This window comes from Saccostrea cucullata, unplaced genomic scaffold (genome assembly GCF_032062105.1).
Source record: "Saccostrea cucullata isolate Sc308-1 unplaced genomic scaffold, CSIRO_AGI_Scuc_v1 ctg3426, whole genome shotgun sequence".
Taxonomy (NCBI): Eukaryota; Metazoa; Mollusca; class Bivalvia; order Ostreida; family Ostreidae; genus Saccostrea; species Saccostrea cuccullata.
Window position 1 is genome coordinate 1 of NW_026933384.1, and position 14,818 is coordinate 14,818.

At 34.5% G+C, this 14,818-nt stretch overlaps 3 protein-coding genes and 1 non-coding gene across 4 annotated transcripts; 2 read left to right on the forward strand and 2 right to left on the reverse strand.

Annotated features, from left to right (window-relative positions):
* Nucleotides 1-197: 197 nt before the first annotated feature.
* On the forward strand, nucleotides 198-4,649 carry LOC134238150 (uncharacterized; the record flags this gene model as incomplete). The annotated part of the gene is made up of 5 exons (XM_062720269.1): nucleotides 198-408; nucleotides 934-1,011; nucleotides 2,791-3,017; nucleotides 3,333-3,722; nucleotides 3,924-4,649. Coding segments are annotated over 5 exons (1,020 nt in total), but the record flags the coding sequence as incomplete, so codon positions are not given.
* A 1,120-nt stretch (nucleotides 4,650-5,769) lies between these two features.
* Trnap-ugg (transfer RNA proline (anticodon UGG)) lies at nucleotides 5,770-5,841 on the reverse strand. Its single transcript has one exon. It is a non-coding gene; the product is annotated as a tRNA-Pro (tRNA).
* Nucleotides 5,842-5,921: 80 nt separating this feature from the next.
* LOC134238146 (death domain-containing protein CRADD-like) lies at nucleotides 5,922-7,592 on the forward strand. The gene is made up of 2 exons (XM_062720264.1): nucleotides 5,922-5,965; nucleotides 6,598-7,592. Exon 2 carries the CDS (start codon nucleotides 6,769-6,771, stop codon nucleotides 7,042-7,044), a length of 276 nt encoding a protein of 91 aa, XP_062576248.1. The 5' UTR covers nucleotides 5,922-5,965; nucleotides 6,598-6,768; the 3' UTR covers nucleotides 7,045-7,592.
* A 655-nt stretch (nucleotides 7,593-8,247) lies between these two features.
* LOC134238145 (death domain-containing protein CRADD-like) lies at nucleotides 8,248-14,784 on the reverse strand. The gene is made up of 3 exons (XM_062720263.1): nucleotides 14,635-14,784; nucleotides 9,813-9,872; nucleotides 8,248-8,598 (listed from the first exon to the last, which is right to left on the reverse strand). Exons 2-3 carry the CDS (start codon nucleotides 9,820-9,822, stop codon nucleotides 8,312-8,314), a joined length of 297 nt encoding a protein of 98 aa, XP_062576247.1. The 5' UTR covers nucleotides 9,823-9,872; nucleotides 14,635-14,784; the 3' UTR covers nucleotides 8,248-8,311.
* Nucleotides 14,785-14,818: the final 34 nt, after the last annotated feature.

Sequence of the window (14,818 nt, forward strand, 5' to 3'; positions counted from 1 at the left end):
ATCAATTTATTTCATAGGCGTCGGAAGCAAATCAAAAGAGAGGGGAGGGGCTAAACCAAAAAAAATGTAAGCCTTGCTACGATAACATGATTCCCAATGTTTTGTTCCGTCGCCTGTGCCATGTCCTTAACATCGGATAACATGCCTTATGAATAGCCTATGTCTATATTTCCAGGAATCCCATGTTATTCTTGTAAATCACCTTTAATAATATTTTGTGGCTATTTTTAGGGACACCATGCTATTCTAATAACCTCGCCTGCCATCCTTCTGTTGGAGATATGCGAAGTGCCCTGAAAGTGAAAATACAAAATGCCATTAATTCAGCAATTCTTGTTGAATCTGAGGATCGGGGGATATTTGTAGGGGGTCGGAGAAGAAACAGGAAGAAGAAAAGGACCAAACATGGTAAACACGAAGGGCATTATACTTCATATGAAAAATAAGAACAAACACTTGTCTCTTAGGTGTAGCATTCCTCTCAAAACTCGTGAGTTTGTGGGGATTTCGAAAATGAAGGTTTTGTTGAGTAGTAATTTCTGTGAAAAAATGCATTTCATGGCGGCATTTTCTTCTTTATACCACGAAAATTAAACCCCCACGAAAATTATACCGATTTCATATTAATCAAAATATACAATTTTAATCATACTTTGCTAGCGCTGTACAAAATTTTATAAAAATTGGCTTTGAACCTAACAATAGTCAATTTAGACAATGAATTTGACAATCTTAAAAAATGATGAGTTATCTTTCTTAGCGGGGGGGGGGGGGGGGTAATGAACCTTAATCACTATCTCCAGCATAGCATTTTTATGATTTTAATACATGTGGATGTAAATTTTTGCCACGTATTCTCGTTAATGAATTTAATTATATAAAGTAATTCTGATATTAATTCCATATTATATATTAATTTGATAATTTATTTAGTTAAAACAGAAAAGAAGAAAACGAAGAGGTCAGAGAGCGGAAGAGGGTCCCCCAACATGACAGAGAAAAACAACAAAGGTAACGTCATCAGTATCAATAGATTTTTGTGTTTTATTCCTGAAAATTTTTTGAGTATATTTAACTGTAAACAATATACACCTATCGGGTCGTATTTCTCTTGAGTACTGTAGTTCTTGTATGTCTATTTCTTACAATTGACACAGAGACAGGAAATTCATAGTCCGAGGGCTGCAAACTTTTTCAAGTCTGAATAACGTCTACCATCGGATCTATAGACTGTGTTGTTTAACGTACCATTCCTAAATGTTTCATTCATTTATACATGTAGTGACGTCTCTTCCAAGGATACTGGTTATTATAAGAAAGGTCATTTGGCCAGCGATGTTTTAAATAAATGTACATTCATTTTATTTCATATCTTAAGGAAGAAAAAAAGAGCATATGGAGAATGCACTACATTTGCAGCCATTGCTGATGATGTCTTAATTTGTTTTCTACCTAACGGAGAGTTGTCTTTCCTTCAAAGCTTTGTTCAATGACAAATGAAATATGAGATGAGGAATAAGCTATCACAAAATGAAATGTGAAATTACACAAGTGAGTTATGAGATCACACAAATGAGATGTGATATCACACAAAAGACATATGCGAGGCCACAGAAATGAGGTGTGAGTTGACAAATGAAAATTGAGCTAGCTTACAAATGAGATGTGAGATCACAAATGAGATGTGAAGCGCAATATATGAAATAAGCACAGGTTTCCTCGATTTTTTTTTCAAAAATAGCTGCATAATTAAGGGGAATGATATGATTTTATATCTAAAGAGTTTACAATTTGGAATTTAAGATAACAACCAATGTGTTTATTTAGACTTTTAAATGAACTGTTGTGTTTTATGTATATGTGTATACTGTTGCATACAAAATCTTGTAATCAATATAACATTTTGGATCTGAAATCGCCTATTGAACTATATCAAAATTTGAATTACTACCTAGGTCTCGGCCACTTGGTCAGATATGAACGTTATATATGTATTATATGTACGTACATCTGAAACACTGGGCCTGCTAATTTGATAATTCGTCAATAAAATATGTAACACCGGCAGGCAGGCAACAGCTGTATCCTTGTTATGTTTGTATACAAGGTTTAGTCTTAAAATTCCTCTATATACCAGGTGTACTACCTGTACTAACGGACAAACACCTCTACATAAAAAATGTAAGTTCATAGGTCTAAGTTTTTATGTAAAAATGCAAAATAAAATGGCTTTATTTATCAATTTTGCTACTTCTTTTTTTTTTTTTAAAGATCCACCTAAATTCGTTATCTAGTTGTATATGCCTACAATGTTTTGACTATCGTCAGAGGTCTATACATATAATTATAATTATTTTGTACCGGTATTTACATCTAGGTCTTGCTATGCTTTAGATATCGATGCATCATAAAACACAGGGATCCAGTATAATACAAATGTTTTCTAATTTAGCAACATCTAGAAAACCATTATACTGCATATGCAATTTGTATCTTTGATGATAAAATAGAATTAAATCGGCTTACATATTGGTGACGATCCCAAATAAAATCTATGCACAGCTGTCTTATTAATGCACAAAATACGTCCTCATTTGCGCTGTCCAAAAGGAACTCATTTGAGTTGTCCAACAGAATCAGTGAAATTTTGTCTTTCTAAAATTTTAGTTGCCCAAGAGACATCAGTGGAAGATTTATCTGTGTATCATTTTTTGTTACAGAAATCAGAGAAAATTTTTTACTCTTTATCACAGAATTTAGTGAAAATTTTGTTTCTCTTAATCATTTCAGTTGTCCTACAGAAATCGGTTGAAGAAGACACCAAACCTCTGATCGAGTCAGGATTCTGTGACAGTATTATCTCCCTTGACGACGTACTTGGCCTTGACCTTGAGGAAGAAGAAGAGGAGGGGATCCCGCCTCTTGTGGAGAGTGGAATCAACTTTGGTCCCCTGGTGCAGTATACGTATGCAGTTCCAAACATCACAGACTACATCGAGCAGATAGAATCTAACGACGTAAGTGTCTGAAAATAGATGGTGGTAACGCATCAATTAATAACATTTGTAAGGAATAGATACAAGCAGGGACCTATATAAACTAGTATATAGATTCCTGGTACAAGTCCCTAAATTATTACTGATATTCTTGGGTAAATCCATTTATTTGTTTTGATATTAATTTTTTTTTATTCCTACATCAAAAGTTGTCAGTAATGCATGCACACTGTTAAGCTCGGCTAAGATGACATTGTAAGCTCAACTGGACACTCAGAACAGTTAGACTGACTGATGGTTTCAGTTATTCAATAATTTATGGCTTTACACACACAGATGCCGTTATTTAAAAAGAAACAACCACAGGAGGACGTTGAACAGCTGCAAGAAAAATCAAAAGAACAAGGCAACGCTAACGAAGAGTCCGAAGAACGAAAAGTGGAAATCAGAGAAGACAATTCAGAACAAACCAAAAAACCGGAAACGGAAGATGTAAACCAAAGCGAGGCTAAAGAAAAACCTGACTCCTCCCCGCAGGATGGGACGGTAGGTGGCACTAGCTTTCCAACAGAGGATGGCAAGGCGACGCCAGCAAATGGCGAAGTTAAAAATCAAGAAACAACTCTAGAAAAGACAGAAACAGTGGAAAAACAGACGCTGGTTGAGGATGGCATCACCACAAAATACGAAAACGAGGTTGATGGTGTAGTCATCGAAACAGAGCAGGTAAGTTTATTTACTAGTCTATCTGAACTTAACTCATCCCGTACATCAATCTTTCACAACCACTATTATTATGACTATTAAAAAAAAATTATAGTACGATTGGTTCTGTATCGAAAAAATCAAATTTGACATTTTTTTTTTTCATTCGCTATATAATATGTATCTGATTCTGCTAGATTCTCTTATTTTTGTCTGTTATAGAAAACCGTTGCTGCTGTAACAGAACAGCCGAACGGAAAGCAGGTCTCTAAGGAGTCGTCTCCTCTGATCACTAAGGAGGAGGAGGGTACCTGCCTGTGCTGTACCATCCTTTAAGAGGAAGACAAAAGACTCCACAAAGATTGTTTCGTCGGAACTTTCGATGGTCAGCGTGACTGCACAAGACTAAAATTCTGCATGTGTATTGTGATTTTTGTTACTGCTTTCAACTGATAGAATTTTTGGAATGTTTCTCTATGTGACGATTAATGTTTCTCATGTGACGAATTCATTTAGGTGTCTTATCAATTGTTTCAGTAATTTGACTGAACTCTTGTATACTGATATGATTTTTTTTTCAAGAGGACAGAAGTTTATTCATTTTTTTTAAAGAAAAAAACAATTAAATGAAAAAAAATATTATTTGGAAGTTGCAGACTGTAAACTTTATTAAAGACTCATACAAACCACGTGATGAACTTGGTCACGTGACAGACTGGTTAAAAGAAGGAATATGTGATGTATTCTCGCTGTACCGTTTACATTTGCGCCATGTTTTGTGTTTAAATACGATCAAATCTTTACAAGAATGACGGAAATTTTAGCTTACTTATCATTCAATGAAACTAAGCTCGTGTTTTAATTTTTTTTTCCATCTCGGTATATGTTTATTGTGTGGCTTGAATAAGAATAAATTATGTATAGGATTAAAGTAACCAGAAAGCTTAATACTGTTTTGTTGTTGTTGTTTTTTCCTTTTGGTCACGCAATTTTGAATGTGGAAGCATTCCGGGGGTAAAGTGATGATTCTAAATTGTTAAAATCATGATCCCCAGGGGGTAGGGCGAGGCCACAATAGCTGGGAATCCAATTAGGCATTGAAATATACATAGGAAAAATCTTTAAATTAAAATATTCTTAAGAACCACTGGGCCAGAAATGCTTATTTTATATTAAAAGCATGCTGGAGTAGTGTAGATTCTACATTCTCAGAACTATGGCCCCGGTGGAATCCAGTGTCACAATATAGGTATTACAAAGAGAAATCTTGTAAAAAAAAAATTATAGCATAGACAAACTTACTCAGTTGAGCGATGTGGTCCATGCCCTCTTGTTTTATATTAAAAGGATGCTGGAGTTTCTCAATGACAACATTTTATGTAATCTTCAGAGACCAGGTCTTCCAACAAACTGTCTGAATTTAACAGGGCACTAATGTGCTCCCTTAGTACACGACTTGTTTAAAATCTATGAAAGAAAATTTGTTCAGAAACATAAATCGACATGAGACGAGAAAACACCTGTTTCTGTTAGATAATCTCTGTTATAGATTTTATATTCAGTCATGTCTCTAGCAAGTATATATTCCACTGTCTGGCACTTGTTTCAGTAATAAATTTTCAACCCATATATATGCATAATATCATAGTATGCATATCGGTTAAAAAAAAAATATTACGGAGACAAGTGCCCATGATTTAGTCCACTCAAAGGCGGACCCAGGGCCGCACCATGCAGGTGCCCCCGCCCTCCCACGGTTTGAATTTTTGTTTGTAAATTTTTATATGTCCATAATCCAAGGAAAAAGCAGATATAGCTCTTTGAAATAAAAAAAAAAATAGGACAGATATAACAGATAGCTACAATTCCATCCACTAGGGGGAAATTATGGCGATGTAAACCCTCCCCCCCCCCCTCGCTCCCGTTTCGGTATTTTTGCACAGCCAATAACACATCTATGTGTAGATGAAAAAAAATAAAACAAGTATTTTGACAATCGATGTGAAAAAAAAACAGAATAAAGTTAAAAAAATTGTAAATAGATTTAAAAACAAAAAAAGAAGAAATAGGGCTCGTCCGGGATTTGAACCCGGGACCTCTCGCACCCAAAGCGAGAATCATACCCCTAGACCAACGAGCCGCTCTGTACACAGTGGCATAAAAGAAGATTATATTAATCGCTTCGATGCCGCTCGGCTGTTATGGTTTGTTTACTTCCTGTTGAACATTGGGATGGATTTCATTTTGAACATCTAATGCTGCAGGTAATAACACTGGGATTAAGAAATGAGTTGCATAAGTCTACAAGTCTAGCTGGTGTTACCCATAATAACATGTCTCTGGTTTAAAAACCCTATGGGTCACACCAGTTGATGTACCTTGATTTTTAGTACTAGGCCTAAAATTAAATGCCCCCCTCCTTACATTATACAGCTGGTGCATTTTAAGTAAATACCCTTGGTATTCTCAGCAGCATTATACGGCCTAACATCATTTGATAGATCTATTGCACATTTCTTTCAAATTCTTTGCGTCTTTTGCAAAGAGGAATAACTCGGAAAACATTTCAGCTAAAAATTAAACAGCCTAGATCATGTAGATGGTGTAACCATGGCCCCATGTAACTGTATCACTTATTTATAGTTCTTTGGTAGCCCTAGTGACTAAAGAAATTTTAGAAGAACATGTGAAAAAGGGGTTGGGTTATACCATCCAGGTACCTGCCAATCTAACCTGCCATACATACCTGTACATATAGATCGCTATAGACATGCACTACTACAAGATCCTTTTAGATTTATTTTATCTTTTCAAATCAACAACTTGTGAACAAGTCTGCCTTGCTGAGAAAAGCATTTTATTCTGGTTATTAAAACTACTATTTTTATAATTTTAGACTGTGAAACATCTTTAAGAAAACTTTGAATAAAACAAAGAATGCCTGCATGAAGAATACAACAAGTTGACAGTGAATTTAATGTAGCCTAGCTGAAGAGATTCTTGGATACGCATGTGTTCATGGTGTTGTGTTTGGTCACCTATTCCCCCCTTATAAACATTGACCAGAATGGAACACAGACACAGGGAAGCCATCAGGAAGAACTGGACATTCCTCCTAGAGAACCTTATAGTGGACGAACTGATGGACTTCCTTATCTCCCACTCCATCCTGACGGAGAATATGAAGGAGGAGGTGGAGATCCAGAGAACCAGGAGGGAGAAGGCCACCCAGCTTCTATTTATAGTACAGAAGAGGGGGCCACAGGCGTTCCAGACGCTCGTCGACGGACTTAAAGAGTGTCAGATGGGGTTCATAGCAGAGAGATTAGAACAGGCGGTTTGATATTGTGAGGTTCATAGAATGATATGCCATGATTTTGCTGTTTTTTTAGTTCAAGGCCTATGTGCTGTACATGTATTAAACAGTATGTTAAAGTTTGGAATGATTTTTATGTATGGTATCTTTTCACATTTAGTCATTCTATTATTACAATTGATTTGTTTTATACTAAAAGTAACTACAGTTTTATGTAAGAATCATACAATTATTTTTTAGTAATTATTGAATATGTACCGGTAAGCAGTTCAATATAATGTACTTTAATTTAATCAGTACTGTTGTATTGCATTCATTGTACATACCGTAATAAGTACATGTATCATATGATTTATACTTACATGTACATTTGTAAGCTTCAGGCATATAATGCCATTATAGGATTTGATCATCTGACCAATTTCAAAATCCCTTTAAGTTGTTACTTGTCAGTTATTTCAATACACATTTTATTTTGCATTTTCATTAGACAAAAATATTGAAGGAATGCAAACCAGATCTTTTTACTTTTAAAATTCAATCTCTAAATGAAATTGCTTTAGGAATGTGTGTTACTCAGCTTACATTTGTTTAAATATTAAATATATTATTAAACAAAACAAATATTTGAGTCATTATTTAATTGAAAAAATATATTAAAAATGACAAAGGAAGCGCTTGATGAACATGGAGTACTTCATGTTGAACACACTTTACATAGATATTATAAAGAACAACAAAACAGAGTACCAAGACTTTCAGTCATGAACAAACACTGGATTACATTCATACAGCATAGTAACTACTGAAAAATTCTACACTTCAGTGACTTATGCATATATCAGAGATCAAAGTGTTTAATAGAGAAATAATGGTTTAGAGGAGAAATAAGTCTTGGGTTTATAAACACATTCAAATATGAATCAAACTATTATCATTATTTTCTGCACCCATTGAGTATGGTAGCTTCAGAATTCAATATAATCAAACTGAGAAGTTATAAAAAGTATAAATATTATAGAAACACTGTTCACTTAAATTTTGACCTTAAATTAAAATTTGTTTAGTCTGTTTCTGTCATCTCAGTACTATTATCTTTTGATATAAGCCTTACCAAATAAACTGGATAATAATCAGATTGATTCTGATGTGATTCTAACCCTCCAGGTCCTGTCTGTAGTTAGTAAGGGCTTGGGAGGGAGATGTGATTATGATTTACTAAATCACACAGTCACATATCACATGTCAAATATCATGTGTCAAATATCACGAGTCAAATATCACATGTCAAACATCACGTGTCAAAAATCCTCTCTATCTCCCCTACATTAATGTTCCCCGGGCTGTTTTTTACGGCCTCCAGGAGTTTTCTCACTGTGGCTTGACGTCCCTCCTTCTGTTTCCAGGCGACAAGTATTTTAAAAATCTGTGTCTCTACACTGAAGCTATTGTTCATCACAATTTGTTGGATCTTTATGCTGTTGATGCCTAGGTAAGCTCCCAAAAGCTCGAAACCGGCCCCGATATGTTTGCTGACTTCCACCAGTTCTTTCTCTGTGGGAGGCCTGTCTTGAATGCTAGCTGTAACATTAGAAATCAATTTATAAAAGAAGGATCTAGTTCAAGACTGGACCTATAACAATCTAATTAAAATTAGATCTTTGATCCGCTTTGTGTAGTGATCAAACTGGAGCGGATCAAAGATCTTATTCTAAGAAGAAGATATGGTTTCTATACAAATTTTGCCCTGTGATTTTCTAAAAAATGAAACTGGTGTAAAAGTTGCAAACTCAAGCTTTTTAAATAATAGAAATTCAATGCAGAAAAATCATACAAGTCATTTTTCTCACATGTGTTTTTAAATGCTAATTATGACGTCATAGACATGTGCATTTTCCCGTATTTTCTTAAAAAGTAGCAGAAGACACCAATTTCCAATGGAATTTTCTTTCAGATAACATTGTCCACAGGCATCGCCCACAAAGATCTTGAGATATGTGATTTGTTATTGAATTTTGCACAAAATATCAAAAAATTAATTAACGTGGGCGACGGCTGTGGACACTGTTTTCTAAAGGAAAATCACCCTTGAAATGTGCCATTTTGAGGCTCTTTCTGTTGAAAATAGAGAAATGCTTCACATTAATGACGTCATATTTGCAGAATAATAAACCTTCATGCCATATTCTTTCCTGATTTATCAAAGTCATTTATTAAACTAATATTTAAGCCAGTTTCAAAATTTTTTGACGTCATTACACTTTTAGGGCGCAATAAAGATAAACCATACCTTCTTCTTAGATTGGACCTATAATGTATTTTCTCAATATTAACATGTCAATGCATTTCTTTCTCAAAATTTTTTTTAACTAGATTTCATCATTGTTTTATGCTAGTCAATGTTCTATTTAATTGTCCCCTGCTTTAGCAAAAAAAAATCTCATTTGTCAGTCTTGCTGTCCGTTTGTTATCAAAAATTGACCCTTGGCCATTACTTATGAATGAGAAGGGAGAGAGCTTTCGCATTTCACATGTGCATTACCACTAAGACACCAAAAGTAGGGAATCACAATTCTTTGAATTTGCCTGTTATACTAACAAAAAGATATACTTGAAAATACAGTTTTATGAACTTTTCTTAATACAAGTATTCTATGATCATGATAATCATGTAAAAGTGAATTATTTCTTGACTATTTTAAAGTCAAATGCAAAGATTTCTTTCTTTTCCTGTGCATGACTGAAAATTCAGTACTGTGTGGTTTTTTTAAATTAAATTCCACACAAAAGCTCACCTCCTGCCATCAATGCTGTCTTTTAAGTTCTTCACCATCTGGAATCAGGTCAACATTAGTCTGAAATGAAATCATTAATGAACCAGAAGTCTCTGAGACTGAAGCTCTACTGGTTTGTACTTATAGCAAAGGAAGAGAAAAGTACTTAAGCAGTTGGAAATTGAAACTTTTCAACAGCAATAAATAGAATAATGATCCTTGATTAAGTCTCTTTATGTTCTGAGTGCAGTCTACTTGCATGCCACATTTATATTATAATCAGACTAAAATTGTATTTGGAGTAGCATTTTGAAAGAATTTCACAGAAATTTCTATTTTTAGTAACCACTGCAACATCGTTCATCGAAATCAAAAACCAATAAACAGAATTATGTATCTTATTGTAGTCTACTTGTGTGCCAAGTTATATTGAAATCAGACTAAAACTGTAGAAGGAGTAGCATTTTGAAAGAATTTCACAGAAATTTCTATTTTTAGTAACCACGGCAACACCGTTCATCGAAATCAAAAACTGATACACAGAATTGTGTATCTTAGTGTAGTCTACTTGCGTGCCAAGTTATATTGAAATCACACTAAAACTGTAGGAGGAGTAGCATTTTGAAAGAATTTCACAGAAATTTCTATTTATAGTAACCACGGCAACACCGTTCATCGAAATCAAAAACCGCTATACAGAATTATGTATCTTACTGTAGTCTACTTCTGTGCCAAGTTATATTGAAATCAGACTAAAACTGTAGAAGGAGTAGCATTTTGAAAGAATTTCATAGAAATTTCTATTTTTAGTAACCACGGAACACCGTTCATCGAAATCAAAAATTGATATATAGAATTATGTATCTTATTGTAGTCTACTTGTGTGCCAAGTTATATTGAAATCAGACTAAAACTGTAGAAGGAGTAGCATTTTGAAAGAATTTCACAGAAATTTCTATTTTTAGTAACCACGGCAACACCGTTCATCGAAATCAAAAACTGATACACAGAATTGTGTATCCTGTCTACTTGTGTGCCAAGTTATATTGAAATCAGACTAAAACTGTAGAAGGAGTAGCATTTTGAAAGAATTTCACAGAAATTTCTATTTTTAGTAACCACGGCAACATCGTTCATCGAAATCAAAAACCAATATACAAATTATGTATCTTAGTGTAGTCTACTTGTGTGCCAAGTTATATTGAAATCAGACTAAAACTGTAGAGGAGTAGCATTTTGAAAGAATTTCACAGAAATTTCTATTTTTAGTAACCACGGCAACACCGTTCATCGAAATCAAAAACCGATATACAGAATTATGTATCTTAGTGTAGTCTACTTGTGTGCCAAGTTATATTGAAATCAGACCAAAACTGTAGGAGGAGTAGCATTTTGAAAAATTGTTTAATCGCATAAGCTCTTCTGGTCTCTGACCAGTAGAGCTAAAAATGATGTATTAAAAAAATTATCTCAAAGCCACTTCGATTTACTATTCATTCCTGTCTGATTAAAATAGAAAATTGACATCATGGTTCAAAACAACTTGATCAAATTTTCCATTCAATTCTGCGGGGGGAGGGGGGGCTGGCAGATTTTGGAAATAAATAATCTGTCCCTGTCAGAAAATGAAAATAAATAATCAGTCCTCCACTGCCAAGAAAATAAATAATCTAACCTTGACTTATGATATTTAAATATAGTGAAATACCCTTTTTATTTCCGTGTAATTTAACCTCAGAATCTTCAATTCAGAATTTTTTTTGGCTCACCATTTTAGAACCAAATAGTATTTAAAATCAGATTCCCAGACTGGATACTTGTAGTCAGTTTATCAAGATGACAATCATGTGCACTCAGTAGGTGTGATGAATCACTTTCAATACAAGCCAATTCTTATATACCGAAAATGATAATTTTCCTGTCAAAGAATTATACTTCCACAGTAAATTAATACAAAGTATACACTGACGGATTAAGGGATGTGTACAGTTACATGTGTATGACCCCTCCCCTAAAATTTCAAAGTATGATGTAAATAATATTAAAAATGCCATACTTTGGTACAATATTAATATTCTTGTGCTTAGTTTTCCTCTTAAAATACACAAAAACCCAGGAGCTTCAGGGGGCTTTGCCCCCTGGACCCCCTTCATTCAAAGTATGATATAACTAGTATTAATAAAGTCATACTTTGGTACATAATAACCAATACCACTATTATGCCTGGTTTTACTCATAAAATACACAAAAACCCACAAACTTCTTGGGGGTTTCCCTCCCTGGGCCTCCAGGGCTTCGCCCAGGACCCACTGGGGTCCTTAAGGCGGCCCCAGACCTCTTGCCTGCATACTTGCCAACCTCCAGCATGTAAAATTCTGGTCATCATACCAGATTTGGAAAGTAAAAAATCTGGTCATAACGCGTAACGACATTCACGACATATTTACCATGATTAAATTTTATACATATATATATACAAAGTATTTGTGTATTGAGAATTCTTTTATTGAAAAAGGATTGAATTTACTATGACAAAAAATTCATACATAATTTGATTTAATTTACATGTTAAAATGAGAATTGAAGGTTTCATATTTCAGTATTGACCTGAAGTAAGTGTGCATTTTTTTTTTTAAAAACTTTTCAGTTTCTGCTAAATTTGAAAGTATACCAATTTCAATATTGAAGTTATTTTCCCTCTCTCTTAAACTACTGCAATATGTTTTAAATGTGAACTTAGGCCTACACTGTCTTTGATCACTTCATTTTATCTAGAATGAAAGTTTTTGCCAAGATTCCTTGATATGTACATATTAAATAGTTTCTCTTTTTCTTGGTTCAATCAGAGACATGTGTTTGGTTCAGTTTGTTCCTGTTGGCCCTGATAACGATCTAGTTCTATCGGAAGCCATTTTAATTGACTTCAAACATTGATTTGTCAAAACAACACCCAGTTAATTGTTTACACCTGCACTGATAATTAATCCATCGGCATTGTTTACGTAGATCTAAGCTTGGGTTGTAACTGGAAGTTAAAAGTGCAACCTAATTTACGAACCAAATCCGGAAATCGGGAGATTTTCGGATTGTTCGGCAAAAATCGGGTGATAAGCATGACCCGCCGGGTCATCAAAAATAATCGGGTTACGGGTTGAAAAATCGGGTGTGACCCAACGAAATCGGGTGAGTTGGCAACTATGCTTGCCTGAACAAAGTTATACAATCCGAATCCGACTATTAGTATTATATATAAATGATTAGTCTTTTTAGAATCAACGGATATAGGTACCGTAAAACAAAGATAGAACGTTCTATCGTTAAAATGATATTGTCCTACTGACCCGGTTTAACGATAGAATTCGTTCCATGTATTCGTAATATAGCAAAAGAAACATGGGCGATAACTCGTACTCAATATAACTCAGTGCAATTTACTACGAACAATCTAGAGAGTCCCGAATGTAAACATGGCAGGTAAATTTGAAGCGAGAGAAAAACGTTGAGAAAATTAATTGGATTTTTGTCTTTAGATGGATTATTTTCTGGGATAAAAGGCATATACAATCTCAAAAAGGTTTGTTTTGATTAATCATGTTAATTTGTTTGTTATTTCCAGAGAAAATCCTTCTATATTATTCGGAGCGGATCCGCTCCGATTTACTACATTGCAAGTATATGCAGGGTTCGACATTCGCGCTCGTCACCTCGTCATTTCCACCCAGAAATGATTTCGGACGACCTGATTTTCAGCCTGGCTCGCCCAAATGACGACCTGGGACGTACAAGTTGGGAATATTTAATAATGATGTTTAATATTTTAAAATAAACTTCAAAAGATCTTGAAAACATATTTTTCTGTAACAAAACCAACCCATTCAACGTGTTCAAATTGCAGCCGCGTAGATTTTTCTTCCTGCCAAATCTGCGTTCGATCAATCAGCTGATGCAATTTTTAATCAAGGTCTTTAATAAAGTTTTATTTGAGATATAAAATATGCCAACTTAGTCAATGATCACCTTAAATATGTAAATAGTAATAATAATCATCATTGTAACATCTTGCATTCCCCTACAACTTTCTGATCATCTGATGATCGTTTTCTGCTGCTTGACAGCCATGTTGGGTGTCCACTGTAATATAACACCCGATTAATTCAGTCCAGGGTTATTCCATCCTCTATATTTAGGCCTTCATGGCAATGAAAATGAATGTCTGGTTTACATTTTTTAATACAAAAACACAACTTCTGTTAATTATCTTAACAAATTTTAAACAATTGCACATTAAGTTTTGTTTCATTTGATATTTTATTTGGACGACCTGAAATTCATTCGGGCAACCTGTGATCATACCAAGGTTGCCCAAATGGCGAGACCAAATTTTGACGAGTGTCGGACCCTGATATGGGACGTATTCTAACTGTGGTGACTGGTGAGGGCTTGTACCAAGACACAGATCATTCTAACTATGTAAAACAAAGAAGAAAACAAATAATCTGTCCTTGACTGGCATGAAAATAAATAATCCGTCTCAAAAAAATTTGTTAGCCCCCATCCCCCCCCCCTCAGAATCAAATGGTCGTCCTCTAAGTATAGTTTATTATTTTAGTTTTAATCCTTGCCCTATCTTCCACCTCTGTTATATAATTTTAAACTTAAAAATTTCAGCTTTCTTAATCCTTGAATCCGTTTCTTAAAGAGTTATAACCTGTATAAGTGTACCACGTGTACCTGATGTTATATGTTCTGCTGTACATCGACAAACAACACTTAATTTTACTACAAACTCTGTAGATGGATGTACCCTTTTAGCTAATTTAAAAAAAAATCAGGGAAAACTTACAATGAAAAATGATCCTCAATACTTTCATTTCTTGCTGAAAGTAAAACTTCTTTCTGTCAAGACATGCAAACCAAACCCTTTTGCACATTCAACTTTCGATTTCGAATGCGACTCTTCAGTTTAGAAGGTAGATAAGGTCGTCTTAAGCCTGTTGTCAGCAAACCGGCGAAGCCATCAAGTGATC

Coding starts and splice junctions, on each gene's coding strand:
- LOC134238146 (XM_062720264.1), top strand. CDS start 6,769: ATGGAACACAGACACAGGGAAGCCATCAGGAAGAACTGGACATTCCTC.